Source organism: Phocoena sinus, chromosome 8, assembly GCF_008692025.1.
Source record: "Phocoena sinus isolate mPhoSin1 chromosome 8, mPhoSin1.pri, whole genome shotgun sequence".
NCBI classification, from domain to species: domain Eukaryota; kingdom Metazoa; phylum Chordata; class Mammalia; order Artiodactyla; family Phocoenidae; genus Phocoena; species Phocoena sinus.
Window position 1 is genome coordinate 77,269,363 of NC_045770.1, and position 17,732 is coordinate 77,287,094.

The 17,732-nt window shown below is 37.1% G+C and overlaps 1 protein-coding gene across 1 annotated transcript in view; it reads left to right on the plus strand.

The window, feature by feature from the left end:
* LUZP2 (leucine zipper protein 2) overlaps positions 1-17,732 on the plus strand; it is a 514,848-nt gene that overhangs the window by 50,694 nt on the left and 446,422 nt on the right. The window contains 3 exon segments of the mRNA XM_032641180.1: positions 13,665-13,732; positions 16,859-17,101; positions 17,103-17,170. Of these exon segments, the coding sequence (XP_032497071.1) occupies positions 13,665-13,732; positions 16,859-17,101; positions 17,103-17,170 (379 nt within the window).

The following is a 17,732-nucleotide window of genomic DNA, read 5'->3' on the forward strand; positions in this document are numbered from 1 at the left end:
TCATGATGTACTGTCCTTCTTTGTGTCTTCTAATAGTCTTTATTTTAAAGTCTATTTTGTCTGATATGAGAATTGCTACTCCAGCTTTCTTTTGATTTCCATTTGCATGGAATATCTTTTTCCATCCCCTCACTTTCAGTCTGTATGTGTCCCTAGGTTTGACGTGGGTCTCTTGTAGACAGCATATATATGGGTCTTGTTTTTGTATCCATCCAGCCAATCTGTGTCTTTTGTTGCGAGCATTTAATCCATTTACATTTAAGGTAATTATCGATATGTATGTTCCTATTCCCATTTTCTTAATTGTTTTGGGTTTGTTAGTGTAGGTCTTTTCCTTCTCTTGTGTTTCTTGCCTAGAGAAGTTCCTTTAGCATTTCTTGTAAAGCTGGTTTGGTGGTGCTGAGCTCTCAGCTTTTGCTTGTCTGTAAAGGTTTTAATTTCTCCATCAAATCTGAATGAGATCCTTGCTGGGTAGAGTAATCTTGGTTGTAGGTTTTTCTCCTTCATCATACATATGTAAATATATCCTGCCACTCCCTTCTGGTTTTCAGAGTTTCTGCTGAAAGATCAGCTGTTAACCTTATCGGGATTCCCTTGTGTGCTATTTGTTGTGTTTCCCTTGCTGCTTTTAATATGTTTTCTTTGTATTTAATCTTTGAAAGTTTGATTAATGTGTTTTGGCGTGTTTCTCCTTGGATTTATCCTGTATGGGACTCTCTGTGCTTCCTGGACTTGATTAACTATTTCCTTTCCCATATTAGGGAAGTTTTCAACTATAATCTCTTCAAATATTTTCTCAGTTCCCTTATTTTTCTCTTCTTCTGGGACCCCTAGAATTCGAATGTTGGTGTGTTTAATGTTGTCTAAGAGTTCTCTGAGAATGTCCTCAGTTCTTTTCCTTCTTTTTTCTTTATTCTCCTCTTCAGTAGTTATTTCCACTACTTTATCTTGCAGGTCACTTATCCGTTCTTCTGCCTCAGTTATTCTGCTATTGATCCCTTCTAGATTATTTTTAATTTCGTTTATTGTGTTATTCATTTCCTCTTTAGTTCTTCTAGGTCCTTGTTAAATGTTTCTTGCATTTTCTCTATTCTGTTTCCAAATTTTTGGATTGTCTTTACTATCATTATTCTGAATTCTTTTTCAGGTAGACTGCCTATTTCCTCTTCATTTGTTAGGTCTGATGGGTTTTTATCTTGCTCCTTCATCTGCTGTGTGTTTTTCTGTCTTCTCATTTTGCTTATCTTACTGTGTTTGGGGTCTCCTTTTTGCAGGCTGCAGGTTCGTAGTTCCTGTTGTTTTCCGTGTCTGTCCCTAGTGGTTAAAGTTGGTTCAGTGGGTTGTGTAGGCTTCCTGGTGGAGGGGACTGGTGCGTGTGTTCTGGTGTATGAGGCTGGATCTTGTCTTTCTGGTGAGCAGGTCCACGTCTAGTCCTGTGTTCTGGGGTGTCTGTGGCCTTATTATGATTTTAGGCAGCCTCTTTGCTAATGGGTGGGGTTGTGTTCCTGTCTTGCTAGTTGTTTGGCATAGGGTGTCCAGCACTGTAGCTTGCTGGTCGTTGAGTGAAGCTAGGTGTTGGTGTTGAGACGGAGATCTCTGGGAGATATTTGCCGTTTTATATTATGTGGAGCTGGGAGGTCTCTGGACCAATGTCCTGAAGTTGGCTCTCCCACCTCAGAGGCACAGCACTGACTCCTGGCTGCAGCACCAAGAGCCTTTCCTCCACACGGGTCAGAATAAAAGGGAGAAAAAGATGAAAGAAAAGAAAGAGAGAAAGACAGAAAGAGAAAGAAAGAAGAGAAAAGCAGGGAGGGAGGGAGGGAAGGAACGGAGGAAAGGGATAAAATAAAATAAAGTAAGATAAAATAAAGTTTTTAAAATAAATAATAATTATTAAGAAAAAAATTTAAGTAAAAAAACAAACAAAAAAAACTGACGGACAGAACCCTAGGACAAATGGTGAAAGCAAAGCTATACAGACAGAATCTCAACACAGAAGCATACACATACACACTAACAAAAAGAGGAAAAGGGGAAAAAATAGTATATCTTGCTCCCAAAGTCCACTTCCTCAATTTGGGATGATTCGTTGTCTATTCAGGTATTCCACCGATGCAGGGTACATCAAGTTAATTGTGGAGATTTAATCTGCTGCTTCTCAGGGTCCTTGGAGAGATTTCCCTTTCTCTTCTTTGTTCGCACAGCTACCGGGGTGCAGCTTTGGATTTGGCCCCACCTTTGCATGTAGGTCACCAGAGGGCATCTGTTCTTCACTCAGATAGGACAGGGTTAAAGGAGCCCCTGATTCGGGGGCTCTGGCTCACTCAGGCTGGGCGGAGGGAGGGGCACGGAGTGCGGGGCGAGCCTGTGGTGGCAGAGGCTGGCGGGACGTTGCACCAGCCTGAGGTGTCCATGGGATCTCCCGGGGAAGTTGTCCCTGGATCATGGGACTCTGGCTGTGGCGGACTGCACAGGCTCCTGGGAGGGCAGGTGTGGATAGTGACCTGTGCTCACACACAGGCTTCTTGGTGGCGGCAGCTGCAGCCTTCGCATCTCATGCCTGTCTCTGGAGTCCACGCTGTTAGCCGCGGTGCGTGTCCGTCTCTGGAGTTCCTTTAAGTAGCGCTCTTAATCCCCTCTGCTTGCGCACCGTGAAACAAAGAGGGAAGAAAAAGTCTCTTGCCTCTTCGGGAGGTCCAGACTTTTTCCCAGACTCCCTCCTGGCTAGCTGTGGTGCACTAACCCCTTCAGGCTGTGTTGACACCGCCAACCCCAGTCCTGTCCCTGGGATCCGTCGGAAGCCCGAGCCTCAGCTCCCAGGCCCCGCCCGCCCCAGTGGGTGAGCAGACCGAACTCTTGGGCCGCTGAGTGCTGGTCAGCACCGATCTTCTGTGCGGGAATCACTCCACATTGCCCGCCGCACCCCTGTTGCTGTGCTCTCCTCCACGGCCCTGAAGCTCCCCCGCTCCGCCACCCACAGTCTCCGCCCTCGAAGGGGCTTCCTAGTGTGTGGAAACCTTTCCTTCTTCACAACTCCCTTCCACTGGTGCAGGTCCCGTCCCTATCCTTTTGTCTCTGTTTTTCCTTTTTTCTTTTGCCCTACCCAGGTACGTGGGGAGTTTCTTGCCTTTTGGGAGGTCTGAGGTCTTCTGCCAGCATTCAGTGGGTGTTCTGTAGGAGCTGTTCCACGTGTAGACGTATTTCTGATGCATCTGTGGGGAGGAAGGTGATCTCCGTGTCTTACTCTTCTGCCATCTTCCCCCTCTCCCCAGTTGTGTTTTAACATGAAATTTTCAGCTTTGATTTCAGCAGATGTACAGAGACATGTTTGATATCTGATTTAGTAAAATGCAAGACTTTGCCAATATTACTGAGAATGATTATATTTCTTGGTGTGCCTCTTTGGAATAAATGCTATAATCACTAGCAAAGTGTATGGTTTAATTTGGGGAGTTAGAAAAGAAACAGGAATGACTAAAGCAAATGTTTAACTTTTTTAGAAATGGGAAAATAAAGTAACATGTATCAATAGTTTCTTCAGTAGTATTACAATGTAGATTTTTAATTATCATATTTTCCCCTAAAGAGGCTGCATTTAAATAAAACCAAAATAGTGCATTTTTATAAAACTGAGAAACAGGAAGTTTTTACCAAAGAGAGAGTGGGGGGAATACCGTATGAACATCTTTAACTGCAAAAATTTTAATATGGGAGAGCTTAAGTAACTTAGAGAACTTGTATATTGGTTGTTTATAACAGGTACTATAGCTGTATTATTTGACACTTAATGTGTTTGAATAGCATTAATCTAATTAATAAGCATCAAAATATGAGCATAGATCCCAAAATGTATACTTGGTTTACACAATGCTATATTTTTAATCAATAGTGCAGATGAGGTTAAGAAAACAATAAAACTAATTGCTTTTGAAGGAAGTGTGATATAGAGAAAAGTTATTTTTAAGTTAAAACAGAAAACCAGATTAGAGATGAGAAAACTTGAGTTCATATTCTCCATTGGCCATTAGTGACTTTGGCCTATTTACAAGTTCACAGTTTTCCTATCTCTAAAATAGATAAATGGAGTTCAGATCCAAGTGCTGATTCTTATTAACTGTATGATTGTGGACAAGCTGTATAACTTCCTGAGCTCAGCTTTTATGTCTATACACTGGAGATAAGAATTTCTACTCCACAGAAATGTAGTGAGGATTACATGAATTCCTATTCTTCAAAAGCACTTCATAAATATTAACACAGGCCATGGAAATTAGCACTTTCTGTTAAAGCATATATTGTATCCTTGAAAAAAATTAACAAATAGATCTTCAAAGTGTTTTGCAGTTCTAAAATGCTAAAAATTCAGTAGAATCTAGCAAGTAATAGGTTAAATTCTGTACCCCAAATAAATTATAATATAAAAGTTTTAAACGCACCTCTGGTCATATCACAGATTGATATTATCTACTGGATAATCTCTTGGATCATAAGAAATTACTACAAAGTGTAGCACCATAAAACAATCTCAGTTTCTGTTGGTAAGGAATCTGGGAGCACCTTAACTGACTGGTTCCGCTAAATTCTGCTTATGGTTTCTCATGAGTTTGCATTCAAGTTTTCAGCCAGGGTGCATCATCTCAAGGGTTAATGGAGCTACAGGATAAACACAAATGACTTACCATTACTATTCCACGTTTCAGTGGCCTGAGATCTACACCAGTATTATGTGGGAGAGAACTAATTACCTTCTTTAAGAAGGTTCCTTGACTTCAAAAGCTGAATTAGAACCCTTGAATAGTAAATTTTGCTTGCTATTTCAGAGAAAGTACACAATTGCTTAGTAATTCCATATTTACATTAATTGCAGCTCCAGTGAAATATTCATATCATCTGTAATTGACTAGGATGCTCTTAATAAATATTGGTTGAGTGGATGGATATATGGGTGGCTGGATTGATGGATAGATGGGTGGATGATGTCTTCACGAGTGTTTTATTACAAGTAAAAATGACTATCATAATCCTATTTTATAAGTAAATTTTAGGTAAAGTGAAATACGTAGGTATTAAGTGTTAAATTTTATGATTATGCCACAAAAAGCTGATAAAACTGTTAAATTTTAAAAATTTGATGAGCTTTGGAAAATTTAACACCTTTGTAACCAACACCCTAATCATGATATAAAACATTTTGATTGACCAAGAAAATGTCCTTGTACTTAATTCCATTCAATAAACATCCTTCATTGGCAACCACTGTTCTGATTTTTATTACCATAGATTAGTTTTCCCTGTTGTTGAAGTTCATATGAAATAAAGTACTATGAACTTATTATGGCTTCTTTGGTTATAACAGTGATTTATTTATTTTTAAAACTGTATGAATAGACCTCAAATTTGCACCCATTCTTGTACTGATAATTTTTTAAATTGTTTACAAATTTTGTCTAGTTATTAATAGAGATGCTATACATGTTATACAAGCCATTTTGTGGATGCATGCTATCATATGTATTGGATAAATGACTAGGATTGAAATTGCTGGATCATAGTGTATGCATATGTTTTAAGAAGTGGCCAATCTGAAGTGATTAAGTCACTTTATATAGTCTAAATATATGAGTTCAAGTTGTACCATATCCTTGCCAATATTTCATTTTGCTAGATTTTGCTTTAGACATTCCAGCAGTGAATTTCTCATTTCTAGGGGTGGTTTCTCATTGTTGCTTTATTTTTCATTCCTTTGATGAGTAAAGATGTCGAGGACACTTTCTGATGTGTGTGTGCTTGGCCTTCATACCCTAATGTCTTCTTTTGTGAAATACATGTTCAGGTTTTTTTCCAAGCTCTTTATTGTGTTGTTTGCCTTTTGATTGTTCATTTTAAGTGTCATTACATAGTTTTGTACAATTTCTTTGTCAAAACTATATTGCACATTTCTTCTCCCAATCTCTCCTTGCCTATTTATTTTCTTAATGGTTTCTTTAAAGATCAAATGTATTTCATTTTCTGAAGTAGAATTTATCAATGTATTTTCTCTTCTGGTTTTCACTTTTGTACCCTATCTAAGGAATATTTGACTAACCTAAGTCATAAAATAATTCAGTTATGTTTTCCTCCTTTAAGGTAGTGTAAGGATATCCTCGCTTAATTCTCACTTTTACAGGAAAGCACTCAATCTTTCCAGCCCTGAATATAATAAAGTCTTTTATAACTATCCTTTATCATGTTGAGGGTTTCCCATCTATTTCCAGCTTGATGAAATTTATTTTCATGAATGGGTGTTAAACTGTAATAATTTTCCTACATTGATTGAGATGATCATGTAATTTTTCTCCTATCTTTCATTAAAGTGATAAAAATATTTTAATTTGAATGTAAACTAACATTGAATTTCTACACAATCTTCCACCTGATGATAATGTTTTGTCCTTTTTATATATTGCTGGATTAGGTTTTATAATATTTTCTACAAAATTTTGCATTACATGTTCATAAGAGAAATTGCCTATAACTCTATTTACATCTTACAAGTGTTTTTGGCTTTGTTACCAGAGAAACAATAATCATAAAATTATCATAGAGTATAGGCAGAGCCGACCTATCCTCCTCTAACTTCTGAAATAATTTGTTTAAGATTAGTATTATTTCACATTTCAACATTTGATAGAAATAATAAACCATCTGGAATATCCCTTTTGGGAAAGCTTTAAATAAATTAAGTTACTTTAGTAGGGCTTTTTACATTTTCTAGTTCTTCTTGGGTCATTTTTGTAAGTTTTTTCATAAATTTGTTCATTTCATCTAAATTGTGAAATATATTGAAGTATATACTGTTATCATTCATTTAATATCTGTAATATCTGTAATACTTATCTCTTTTATTCATGATGTTGGTACTATGCATTGTAACTATTTTCTCTATCAATTTCTGCTCTAATTTTTATTATTTTCTTCCATGCAATTTATTTGAGTTTAATTTGCTCTTTTTATAGCTTCTTATGGTGAAAACTGGATCACTTCTTTTTAATATTTTATCTTTCTAATACAAGCATTTATCTTTTAAACATTGCTCTCATTGTTTTACACAGCTGTTGATATATTGTATTTTTCATTTTCATCTGAATCAAAATCTTTTCCAGTTTTTCTGTTATTTCTTCTTTTATTCATTGGTTACCTAAAATATCTGGAAATTTTGACATTAATTTTTTAATTTAATTCTGTTTGATCTGAGTATATGTTCTGGAAGTTTCAAATTTTTTGAAATGCATAAAGAATTATATTGTAGCCTGGCATATTGTCTGCCATGGTTAATGTGCCATGTACACTTAGAAAAATGTGTTTTCTGCTTTTTGGGTGAGGCATTCTATAAATGTTAACTAGGTAAGTTTAGTTAATAATATTTATCAAATATTGTATATCCTAACTGATATTTTGTATAGTTTATAGATTATTGGAATGGTTTCTTGAAATATCTGTAATTGAAGCTATTTTTTCTCCCTTGAATCCCTTTTCTTCTTATATTTTATTTAAAAAATTTGTTTTTAAGTACATACACAGTTAAAAGTATTATATCTTTCTGATGATTTAACTTTTTTTATCAACATGAAATATACCTCTTTATCTCTAGTAAAATTCTACGTCATAAACATTTTTTTCTACTATTACCACTCATGCTTTCTTATACAGTTCTTATTTATTTTTTATCTTTATATTTAAAATAAAATTTTTGTAGATAACTTTTAATTGTATATTTATCCAATATAACAATCTCTTATTTTTAATTTAATTTAATTAATTATTAATACAGTTTTTTGTCTCGTATTTTACTATTTGCTTTCTATCTCTCATATCTAAGCTATTGTTCCTCTGTTTCTTTCTTGCTTGCTCCTTTTGTATTAATCTTTCTTTTTATCATTGTTCTTTTTCTATACTGTGGAATATTTGCTGTATGAATTTGCACTTTGTTTTGTGGTTACTTTAGTAAATATTATGCAGTCATATTTTTCATATTCTATCTAAAGTTAATGTTTTATAACGTCCTATAACAGGACAAAGATCCTTCCATTAGTATAATTCCTTTACCATATCTATCCTTTATGTTACTTTTGCCATATATTAGTTTTATATATTCAAGGCACAGAATGTAATGTTACTGGTTTTTATTTTTTCATTAAAAAATTAAGAGAAACCACAGCCTTTTGTATTCATCTAAATATGTACTATTTTTGGAACTCTTCATTCTTTTCTATAAATTTGCATTTTCATATTGTATCATTTTTCTTCAGCCTGAACAATGTCTTTTGTGATCTGTGATAGAGCAGATTTTCTTTTAAGAATTCTTCAAGGTTTATTTAGTTGAAAATGTCTTTATTTTGCCCTCAATTTTTAAGGGTATTTTTACTGAATATAAAATTCTAGATTGATAGTTTTACAGCATTTTATAGATACTGTTCCACTGTCTTCTCCACCCTATTGTTTCTGTTGAGAATCTCTCATGAGTATTGAGATTACTTTGTATATTATGCTCCTGTTTAAGATTTTCTCTTTTTCTTTTCAGCAATTTGAGTATGATATATCTAAGTGTGGTTCTCTTTGGATTTATCCTGCTTAAATTTGGTGGAACTTCTTGAAGATGTAAAGGTATGTTTTTTAAACATACTTGGCATTTTGGTCATTTTAAAAATATAATTTATGTGCTCTAATTTTTTTTTCTCTTCTCTCTCTGGAATTCCAAACGTATGTTTATTAGACACCTTGATATGATATCACAGTTCCCTAAATCCATGTTCTTATATTTCTTTAATTATTTTCTCCTTCAGATAGTATTATTTCTATTTATGTGTTTTCAAGTTTACTAACCTTTCATTTTTCAAACTGTGCATTTTTATATCATATATCATGTTTTCAGTGCTAGAATTTTCAGTTGTTTATTTTTTATACTTAAAATCTGTATAGTCCTTGTCTACTAATTTCAAAATCTGTGTTGCTTTGGGTTCTGTTTCCACTGATTACTGTTATTTTTGAATATGAGTACCTTTTCATGTTTCTTCATGTATCCAGTAATTCAGGCCTACGCTTGGCATTGTGCTGAACACACTGTAGAGATTCTAGATTGTGTCATCTTCCTTTAATGGAAGCTGAATTTTCCTCTCTAAACAGTTAAATTACTGGTGGCTCTTTACACTACTGTCAGAGTTTTAAAAATCTTTTTACAGTGAATCTCTATCAGTTTTGACATTAGTTCTAAATACATCTTTTATACCAAGGCATGGCTCTTATTCCAAAAGTCTGGACTTTCTGGAATTTCAGTTAAATGTTTGATGTGTTTATAAAGTGCTGTTAGGGCTTTCCAGTCTGGCTGGATAAGAATTCTAATATCACAGTAGTTCAAGAACTTGGATATCTCTATTCCAGACCCACTGTAAATGCAGGATAGCAGAACTTGACCTTTCAGAGTCTGGACTGCATTCATGAAGCCCAGTCCTTGGCCAAGGATCCATAGTAAATCCCCGTGCAGTATGTTGGAGGTTTTTGCAAAGCTGCTTCTTCTCTGGTTTGATTTCCCACAAATCCTAAACACTTTAGCAGATCAAAACTCTGCTTACTATGCTTACTAGGCTCAGTAGGACTATTGTTTCCCTTCTTCTTCACCTTCCTGTGGCATAGTAGTTAAAATCCTCATCTTGAGAAAGCTGGTGTGAGCGTGGGCTTGCTTTCTATGATCCTGCTCTTCCTATTTCCCGATGCTTGAAATAGTCATTTCATTTTTTTCAAATGTTATATTTGTTTATAGTAGGAGGATAAGTCTTATACCAATTATTCCTTCATGTCTGGAAGCAGAATTCTCATCATTAATTATATTTTGAGTTAAATATAATGTTGGATGAGAGGATGCTTTGAAAACCATATGTCCAAAGTTACATAGAGTGAGCATGGAAAAACCATACCTTAGAAATCTTGGTTTAACAGTGGTTCTATAATGAGAGATAGTCATAGAAGAGGGACTGAATTGGGTCATAAATTTATCTGTGTTGAGAAATTCACTGAGACAGCCTAATGTGGGCAGCAAAAGCAAACCAGGAAATAAGAGATTGCCATTGATTGTTAAAGGTTAGGTGGAATTTAACTGATCCAGTGAATGAATCAGTTCAGCAGGCCAGATTCCTTTGTAAATATACTGCAAAATATGAACATACTTTTTTTTTAAAAAAGAGCTTAAATTTATACATTAAAGCATTGCTGTGCTCATTATGAAATACTTGGTTTACAAAAGGATTCATTGAGGTTTCAGTACTCTGGTGAATTCCCAATATAATTGCCAAAAGCAGAATTATAATTTATTTCCTGCATTTGGATAAAAGAGCAACTGTTGTCTTTATTATTGTGTTTATCTCTTTCTCCAAGTGAATAGACCTAGTCCCAGAGTAACTCGCACACATGGTGTACTGGCAAAGAAGCAGACACAATATTGTTTCCAGGGCAACAAATAAGACAGATAAGATCCCAGAGTCCCTTTTCCTTCCTGGTGAAGTCCTGCTCCAAGGCTCTTGCATAGACTTCTCAACATTTGTGAGAACAGGCAGGATAATTTATCAAGAAGGTGAGGAATTCGGTGGGTTAAGGCCATTCAATGTACACGACTGGCTCAAAAGAATGAGAGGGTATAGGGCTTGGTCTTTTTTGCTTTTGCTTTTGTTTGTTGTTTTCATTTTGTTTTATTTTTGAATGGAATACAAACACTTGGATTAGCCTTATATTTCTCTTTTGTTTCTTATGATGTATTTGGTTAAAAAAAGGTATAATTGGCCTTCATAGAGTAAATTTCCTTTGGATAGTTTTCATGAGCAACAATAAAACAATGAGTATAAAAGCTGTAAAGATATTGTATTTCCAATGAACCATTTAAAACATCTTTTTTTTTTTAAGCCTTTAACCCCTGGGTTGACAAATATCTGAATAAAATTAGTGATTGACTGAGAAAATACATAAATTAAAATATAATTTTACAACATCTTCACCTTCTTTAGCACTGAGAAAAATGAGAAATGCCCTTCTCCTATTCTTAATAGATTTATAGCATAGTGAGGAACAGAAATATATTATTACTAAGTAATATTATAAGTTCAATATCAAGGCAATCTGTCACATGCCATAACACATTTGAAAGGGAAGACTTAAGTTTGTGGTGGCAGATGGGTTAAGGACAATATTCTAGAAAGAGGTGATGGCCTTGGTAAGGCTTAAATAATTAAAGTAAGTTATAGTCATCCTTCCGTAACTCTGAAGGGAATTGGTTTCTGGACACCCATGGATACCAAAATTCTGGCATGCTCCAATCTCTTATATTAAAAGGCATAGTATTTGCATATAACCTATGCAAGTTCTCCAGTATACTTTAAATCATCATCTCTAGATTAGTTGTAATACCTAATACAGTGTAAATGGTATCTAAATAGTTGTAAATACAATATAAATGCTATGTAAATAGTTGCCAGTGCACAGAAAATTCAAGTTTTGCTTTTGGAACTTTCTGGAATTTTCTTTTTCAATTATTTCTCATCCACGGTTGGTTGAATCTTCAGATTCAGAACTCACAGATATGGAGGGCTGACTATACAGGTAAGGTGAGTAATAGAACACTTCTGGAAGAAGGAATAATGTGAAAAATTTTAAATGACATCAAGGAAAACTTCTGTTGCTCTCTTAGGAGTAGAACATGGAAGTTAAAGAAAGAACAGGGAAGAGATGTGTGTTGAAAATATTATTGAGAGTAATTCCCTAGGATCTTTGAGGCAATAAAAATATTTACAGCTTAAGTCTATTATACTGGGGGAATGGATTTGAGGAAGATACACCTCTGAGTAAGGAACACACTTCAGAAACAAAAGACAGTGAACCCTAAATAAAGCCCTGGTGACAGGTTTAACATACGGGTAGGCGATTATTACAAAGCAATACTTAGTAAAATCCATAGGACTTGTTGATTGACCAAATGTGGGAGAAGTGAGAGCTAAAGGTCATGATGATTCTCAGGTTTGGGTGACTGACTTGATGGACATATAAAGGAACAAAAAGAAAGATCATCAGATGGTGAGAAGAACAAAATTTCATTGTGATTGAGTTTGACTTTGAGGTACCCAAGAGAAATCTATGTAAGAGCTCAGTGAAGAAATCTAGGCTGGAGATTAACCATATTATAGATAGTAAAACCCAAAATGTAAGTTCACCATGGAAAGAAAAATACAGAATTTTAAAAGAGGAGGATCAAGGATGAAACTCTAGGAGATGTTGGAGTTTAGAACATAAAAGTAGAAAAGGAAATGCAGAAATCATATTACTCTGAGAGAGAAGAAATAGCAGAACAATTAAATGGGGGAAATAATAACCTTTTCAACAAATGATGATAGGACAACTGGATACCCACATGCAAAGAATTAAGTTGGACCCCTATCTCTTATCGTACACAAAAACAAACTCCAAGTGGATCAAAGATAAAACAATAAAACTCTTAGAAGAAAATATAGACATAAATCTTCATGATCTTGGGTGAAGCAAAACCTTCTCAGATACCAAGAGCACAGTAACAAAAGAAAAAGACATGTTAATTGGACTTCATGAAAATTAGAAACTTTTTTGCTGAAAATGGCACCCTCAAGAAAATGAAAAGGTAACCCATGGATTGGGAGAAAACATTTTCAAGTTGTATATCTAGCAAATAAATTGTATCCAGGATGTATAAAGAACTCTTATAATTCAGAAATAAATCATAAATGACAAAATGGGCAGGGAATTTGAAGAAACATATCTCCAAAAACTGTATATGAATGGGCAACAAGCACATGAAAAGATGCTCAGTAAGAATAACCATCAGGTAAACACAAATCAAAACCACAATGAGATACTATTCATACCCACTAGAATGTCTATAATAATGGTAATAATAATAATAAATTAAAAATACCAAGTGTTGGCAAGGATATAGAAAAATTGACATCTTCCTGTACTAATGGTGGGAATGTACAATGATACAGTTATTTTGGAAAGCAGTGTGGCAGTTTCTCAAAAAATTAAACGTAGTGTGATTATATGACTCAGGAATTCCTCTCCTAGTTATATTCCAAGAGAATTGGAAACAGATGTTCACAAAGGAAACTTTATATGGATGTTCATAGCATATAGGCAAAACATGGGAATGACCCTAATGTCTATCAATTGTTGAATGGATAAATACAACGTGGTATATCTCTACAGTGGAGCATTATTCCGCAATAAAAAAGAATGAAGTACTGATACATGCTACAACATAGATGAACCTTGAAACGATACTAAGGAAATTAGTTACATAAGGCCATATGTAGTATGATTCAATTTATGTAAAATGTCAAGAATTAGGCACATCCATTAGTGACAGTAATTAGATTAGTGGTTGCCAAGGATGGGAGAAGAAAGAAGGGAGTGGTGGGTGACTGCTAGTGGGTATAGGGTTTATTTTGGGGGTGATGAAAATGTTCTGGACTTAGATAATAGTGATGCTTTCAAAACCTTGGCAATATATTAAAAATCACTTAATTATATACTTTGAAATGGTGTTTTGGGTACCTGAATTAAGGTACACAATAAAGCTGTTTAAAAAAAATAACCTCTGTGTCTCCCATTTCCAGCATTTTATGGAGACTACCCTGTCAGTGAAACTGCATGGGCTTTCTTCATGTTCTTTATCCAGACTTGGGTATAGTTACTACAAAAAACTTTTGCTGAGTTCAGTGTTGCGACTCAGTATAGGACAAGTAGTTTCAGCTGAGTCTCCTGTCTGCACTGCTACATTTTTTTTTTTTTTTTTTTTTTTGCAATACACGGGCCTCTCACTGTTGTGGCCTCTCCCGTTGCGGAGCACAGGCTCCGGACGCGCAGGCTCAGCGGCCATGGCTCACAGGCCTAGCCGCTCCGCGGCATGTGGGATCTTCCCGGACTGGGGCACGAACCCATGTCCCCTGCATCCGCAGGCAGACTCCCAACCACTGCGCCACCAGGGAAGCCCTGCACTGCTACATTTTTAACATTCATATACAAACTCTCTGAAGCCATAAAATCAAGTCTGGATTTGAGTTTTCCTGTGACAGTCTGGAAAGAATGTCATGGGTGATGGAGACATGTTCTTGTAGTTCCCTAAGAAATGTCTTCTGCTGGGAGGCGGATCTATACTGGAATTCATAATATAATACTTCAGTCCTCTAAATCTGCAGGAATTTCCACAGTCCCACTTAGCTTCACTTTCCAAGATGTGCTTGCCTGATGCTCCTATGTCCTCCTAAGTTAGATGTCTTTTTTTTTTTAAATAAATTTATTTATTTAATTTTGGGTGTGTTGGGTCTTCGTTTCTGTGCGAGGGCTTTCTCTAGTTGCGGCTAGTGGGGGCCACTCTTAATCGCGGTGCGCGGGCCTCTCACTATCGCGGCCTCTCTTGTTGCAGAGCACAGGCTCCGGACGCGCAGGCTCAGTAATTGTGGCTCACGGGCCTAGTTGCTCTGCGGCATGTGGGATCTTCCCAGACCAGGGCTCGAACCCGTGTCCCCTGCATTGGCAGGCAGATTATCAACCACTGCGCCACCAGGGAAGCCCGGATGTCTTTTTTGCTGCTTACAGAAAATGCATAAAGGTCAACAAACCTTATGGCTTGTTGATATCCAGTGCAGTGGCACAGCATAACTGTGAGACACCATCAAAACAGAGTTCATTTTTGTGATTCCCTTTCTTGGTTGACAGTCTACAGCAGTCTGTTGTTCATGTTGCACATCTAATTTAAAGTAATACAATTTAGGGTGGGGAAAAGCTTTTCTTATGTAAGCATATTTTAAAAAACTCTTTCTCAAGAAAACAAATGTTTTGAAGTAATGCAGACTGAATTTGGATGCCATATCCACTGTAGGAGTTACTGAGGGACCTTGAGCAAATTACGCAACCGCTCAGTCACCTCAACCACAAAAGAGGAGAACAATAAGAATGACTACCACACTTGATTCCTATGGTTAGCACACAATAAATTCAAAGTTGTTAGCTAAACAAAAAATGTGTTTTACAAATATGACTGTTATTCCCCAGAGAGTAAGTAGTCATATGGCTTTGTTGAGTATACAACTCAAATGATCACCTTCTAAACTGAGCAGAGAATCTATTGTTAGATAATTCTAGCAGAAGCAAACTGAAATGCATATTTTTCTTCAGAGTCAGAATTCTGTTTTAGGAAAGTGTAGTGCAATTTTTCTTTGTAAATGACATGCAGTTCACAAGTGAGTTGATTTGTGTATTCCTAGTTATATCTGTTGTGGATTTTACTATGGCCCAAGAGGGTGGTATCCAGTTTACAAAAGTTATTACTCATCTATTTTGTTGGCTTGGGCTTTTTAAAGTAATATTTGTTCTGTATGAGTGTTTTAACTCCAATCCCATTAGAAGCAAAAGCAAAAACAGATCGGTAAATTAGACAAAATAAAGCTTTATAACAAATGTATTTTTCCTACAGGTAATGTCTTCAAAAAGTAGACTAAAGGGGAAGTTTCATCTAAATTTTACTGTAAATGGCTAGCCCCTGAAAACACTGGGATATGAGCTGAGCCATCTGGATAGGAATTCCTGGAGAACATCTGACCTTTGCCCTCTAGGGTCTCTGATGCATGTCAACCTCTATTGAACATCAACTTTGTGTTAATCACCGAGTTTGTTATGCTAAGTATGATGTTCCAGGCAACAGTAGGGTTTGCTTAAGATTTAGAAGAACACAGTTCTTTGTTGAAAAAAAAAAAAAAATACAGCTCAGATCTTGATGAGATCTTTCCTCATCTCTATGATGGGACTATTTATATTTCTCTAGGTTGGCTCTTGAAACAATCAAATGAAACAATGTATGAAGTAGTGCTTTACAAACATTTATTTAACAAGGTTATCCTGCCAGAATACCCTTGTTGTAAAGATCCTAGAATCGAACATCTTAGTAGATGAAGTTGGCACTATTTTCTAGGATTACTTTTGCAAGATAGAGTTCTGTTATTTCATTTTTCTAATTAATTTTTCAAAATAAAGCTTACTAAATATCAGATGTTCATTAACGAAAATTTGGAAACTGTAGAAAAAAATGACAGATAAAATCTTCTGCCTTCCAATACCACCACTCCGAGTTAATTACTAACATTTTGATGATTTTCTCAGTTATGTTTCCTCACCTGAAGAAAAGCCACCCTTTAGGTGAGTGAACCTGGGACATCAACTCCAACCCCACTACCCGTTGGTGGTACAAACAGAGTCACATTGAAATTATAGGAAGGTCAGAAATTTTCAAATCACAGAAAGAGCAGATGTCTTAACTGTCTGAAAACCTCTTTAGAGTCCACGCTTGCGGACTAAGAAGCTTGCAATGGCAATACGGTCTCAGGGTGCATTTCTGGACGCTGCTCGCTCCTACTGCCCTTCCATTCACATCAAACGAGTCATTATGCATTTTTAATTAGAATAATATTTTAAACATTCTCTCCAGAGCAACGTTTTTACAAACACTGTTTAATCAAGTGAGGGGCGCCTGCCTATGACTCTAGCCTCCGATAGTCTTTCCCAGTGAATTCTGTTTCACCTCCTGCCGCGAACGCCGGTTCAGTTACTGGCAGATTAGATTTCTCTCCTCGCCCCCGCCTCGCCCTTCCCCATCCTATGGAGAAGCGGGAATAAAAAGATCAGCCCCAGGCGGGCGTGCAGCTGGGTGAGTGCAGCCCGTTGACCGGAGCGCGCGGGTCCATCGCTGGGCACCCCCTCCCTCTCCCCGCGCCGCCTCCAGCGCTAGTGACAACGCGCCCTCGGGTCTCGGGAGCTGCGGCGGCGAACAATCCCGGGCAGGGCTCGCCTCGCCGGTGACATCACTCCCGAAGATACTCCCCACTCTCAGCGCCTGCCTTCGCAAGGAGTTCGTCCGTTTGCTTGTCTGTTTCCTTCCGTCTGCTGCTGGAGAGGGCTTATTGTTGGCCGGGGACAGAGCCGGGCACTGAGGAGCGACAGGACCCGGAGGACGAGGAGGGAAAGCGCAGACAGCGAGGAAAGGAGGATCCCGGCAGGTGACAAGCATGAAATTCAGCCCAGCGCACTACCTGCTGCCTCTCCTGCCGGCGCTAGTCCTCAGCACCAGGTGAGTCCAGGAGCGTGAGTGACCTGAGCTGAGGGGAGTTGCCGGTAGGTTGGTCCAACCGCAGGTCACCTGTGGAGGCCAAGGACAGACACTTCAGCTGTTTGCATCTCCCGCCTAAGTTAGGGGGGTCTCTCTATAATTCGGGCTCTGAAATCCTTCTGAGGGAGTAGAGCCCTTTCCTAGTTATCCTAGCCCTTAAAGAAATCCTCAGTATTCCTCCCAGTGAGGGGACCAAGTGTTCCTTCCAAAGCCATGTTTCCCTCCAGCGCTAGTAGTAGCAAACAGATAACACGCGGTAAGAGACGAAATAAAGAAAGGAAATTAGACAAGGAGAGTAATGTCACCAGACAGTCTCTGTATACAACGGAGCTATCTTAATAGCCACAGCGCTTACCTCCTCCCCCAAGTGTGTCTCATTTTAAGGCACAGGGAACCAGAGAAAAATGACAAATCTTGGGAGATGGTTAGCCTTGCACAAAGTTCCTGGACTTGTGAATCAGACTGTTTTCATGTCTTGAGTAGGCTTAGTGGTAGGCACTTTCCTTTGGCTGTCTTGTGAACA